Source organism: Pteropus alecto, unplaced genomic scaffold (assembly GCF_000325575.1).
Source record: "Pteropus alecto unplaced genomic scaffold, ASM32557v1 scaffold1010, whole genome shotgun sequence".
Taxonomy (NCBI): domain Eukaryota; kingdom Metazoa; phylum Chordata; class Mammalia; order Chiroptera; family Pteropodidae; genus Pteropus; species Pteropus alecto.
In genome coordinates this window covers 200,326-203,477 of record NW_006429624.1, presented here as the reverse complement: position 1 = coordinate 203,477, position 3,152 = coordinate 200,326, and the positions used below count along the sequence as shown (strand labels likewise).

At 33.4% G+C, this 3,152-nt stretch overlaps 1 protein-coding gene and 1 pseudogene across 1 annotated transcript in view; one reads left to right on the top strand and one right to left on the bottom strand.

Annotated features, from left to right (window-relative positions):
* Positions 1-3,152, bottom strand: part of LOC102894600 (rab proteins geranylgeranyltransferase component A 1) — a 140,789-nt gene that overhangs the window by 9,243 nt on the left and 128,394 nt on the right. Inside the window, 2 exon segments of the mRNA XM_025048785.1 lie at positions 1-2; positions 5-46. The exon segment at positions 1-2 is cut by the window's left edge and continues 108 nt beyond it. Of these exon segments, the coding sequence (XP_024904553.1) occupies positions 1-2; positions 5-46 (44 nt within the window).
* On the top strand, positions 727-845 carry LOC112481960 (annotated as a pseudogene).

Sequence of the window (3,152 nt, the reverse complement as noted above, 5' to 3'; positions counted from 1 at the left end):
AAGTAAAGAGCCCATAGTAGTCTTGGCTTTTCAATTTCTTCATTTTCTAAATGTAGACATAAATTTTACTTACATCTAAAGCACAATATGCCTGTCAATTACTACAATATATAGCCAATTACTAACAAAGCCATGACTATATTGTAGTAAATCAGAGTTTTTTAAGTAAACAATAGTAAATCTGTGTCCACACACTCTAATTAATACATGTGCATGATACTTCAAGCAATGGCTCTTCAACTTAAAAATTATTTTCATGATTAGTAAGTTACTTAGATTTAACTTCAGTTGTGTTCCCTTGGATTTCTATTGTTTCTCCTCACCAGTATCAAAGAGCTTATGATCATACTGATCCTTAAATTATACCTCTGAAGAAAACATAAATTGATTTTGTTTCACATGGACAAACCAACTTAAAAAATTATATAAGAAGCCAACAGTATATACAGGATTATGAGATGTCCAGAATAGACGAATCTACAGAGACAGAATATAGATAAGTGGTTACCTAGGATGGGGGGAGGGGACTGGAGGTAAGTGGGGGATAACTGCTAATGGGTATGGGGTTTCTTTTTGGGGTGATAGAAATATTTTCAAATTGACCGTGGTGATGTTGGGACAATTATGTTATATTAAAACACTGAATTTTACACTTTAAATGGGTGAATTGTATGGTACACATGAATTAAATCTCAATAAAGCTGTTATTAAAAATAGTATACACAGGTCTATGGCCATGCCACCCTGAATACGTCCGATCCTGTCTGATCTTGGAAGCTAAGCAGGGTCAGGCCTGGTTAGTACTTGGATGGGAGACCACCTAGGAAGACCAGGTGCTAGAGGTGTAAAATAAATGCATAAATGAATGAATAAATAAATAAACAAATAAATAAATAAACATAGTATACATAGGATTAGAACTTTGATATCCTAACTCACAAATGCTTTGTCGTACAGTATTACAAAAGTAATGGGAACCAACAAACGAATAGTATAAAAAGGTTGGAGACAGCAAGTTGTTTTAGCACACATGCTCTCATTTAACAGCAAGCATCTATATGTGTGTTAGAGATTGGCCTAGGAGCTGGGGATGCACAGATGAAGTAGATTTACTTCTTATTCTTCTACTTTTTAATGTTCCCTCTTACTGGGCCTAGCACACAATGGATGCTCAACAAATAATTTCTAAATTGACTTTAATCCTGTTTTCAGGTATAATCACAGTATGATGTCCTTATTAAAGGGCCCAGCATTATTAACCTCAATACCTAAAGCCTATTCCTTGCTATCTTAATAATTATTTTTCTGTCTTCCTTAGAAATGTTACGAATTAAATTTTCTTTGGTTAAAAACAGAAAATACTGCTGTTAATATATTTATTGACTACAGTGTTTTCTTTAGCCTGTATCTGAACTTCAAATTCTATATAATGATAATAATAGATGTGTGAAAATTACTCTTCATACCCTTCAAGACCATGAGGTACCTTATGAATCAAAAAAAAAAAATGCTAAAGGTATAATTATCTACTCGATTAACTCTTACTGTTAAATTAGTAATCGATGTAGAGAAATTCTCAGATAATTGTAATATTCTATTAACAGGATTGTTCCATTCACCAATTTAGGATGAATAGGATTTTATTGTATTTAATTTAAAATTACAAGAATACCAAATATGGTATTTTTCTAGTTCATCCTGAATAATCCATAATTATTATTGTGATAGGATAAAGAAACTCTGAATGGAATAAGTGATGCCACTTTCTAAACACTAAGATTTATGAGTCTAAGGTATCACCAACTTCATGTAAACACACGATAAGTGGTGAAACCTATTTATTGACAAAATAAAGAAATATAAGGAAAACTCATATTTCACAGCTAAAACCATATGGCTCTTAGTAAATTTACTGGTGAGTTTAGTTTCACTAAATTCTATAGGCAGATAATTAAACATACCGTCTATGAGTTCTGACACCAGACTCCAGGAGCACTGAAGAAAAGTGGGCTAAGGTCTGGAAGTTCTTTAATATTGCCTAGTTGTTTCTGAGCATACTCTAAGAGAGCTTATCTTGTATTTCATGAAATTTCCAGCTCAGAGGAGGGCTTTCACTAAATAAAAATTGGGGAAAATGAATAATCCAGTAGGTTATAGGAAAGAAATTTCAGAGGTTGAAGCTTTGAAAAGGAACCATGAGGAAGATGAAAAGTTGACACAAGCTGAAGATAAATGCTTCTGATACAAGGAAGTTATCAGGCTTTGACCTTAAAACCCTCAAAGGACATATAATTGCTTCATCTTTCTTTGAGGTCAGCTGAACAGCAGAGAGATAGCTGGAAAAATAACATGCAGTTGTGAAGTACACGATTGTAAAAATAAAATAAAATAAAGTTGCTGAGGTTTGGCTAGGAATATGTCAATTGGCCAAAAGTAGAATTGCTTTTCTGTAATAGCTCATTTTATTCAATTAAATAGTGTGAAGGACTAAACAGCAATAGGTAATTTAGAATAGGATTCTGGGCAAATTAAACTGCAGTAAGTATGGAAGAAGGTAGGCAGATGAAAATCAACAATGGCACACAACAAAGAAATAAATAAATGGTCTATAGTTGCATGCCATGTTTAGGGTGAGAGTAAACTATTTTAGTAACATAGCAGAGTGGCATGAGACCAAGAGTAGGAGATTGTCACAATCTGGACCTAGTCTGGACACAACAAATACAAACAGGAATTAAGAAAAGGCATTTTTGACTTCTCAGCCCAGTATTTACTTAACACCCTTACCAGCCACCAACTTCAAAATAACACCTATAAGGGGAATTTCTGTTTTTAGGAAGTACTACTTTTTTGAGATAGGAAATGAGTAAAATAGAATGAGGTAACTCTACATGCCATGCACAATGGAAGGAAAAAGAAGATAATGCAGTGATAATACTACATCGTAGACAAAGTACTAATGAAATTCTTGCTTCGATTCATATAAAACAAATCTCAAGTTCCTGGATAAAACAAGAAACCACTGAGGACAATTCTACCAGTGAGACTAAAAATAACTGTTCAATCAGTGCTTGGAATCATGTTCTGGAGTCTGAAAAAATTAATGCACATATGAATGGTAAGCAATCACCTAATTTTCTCACCTGCAGAAT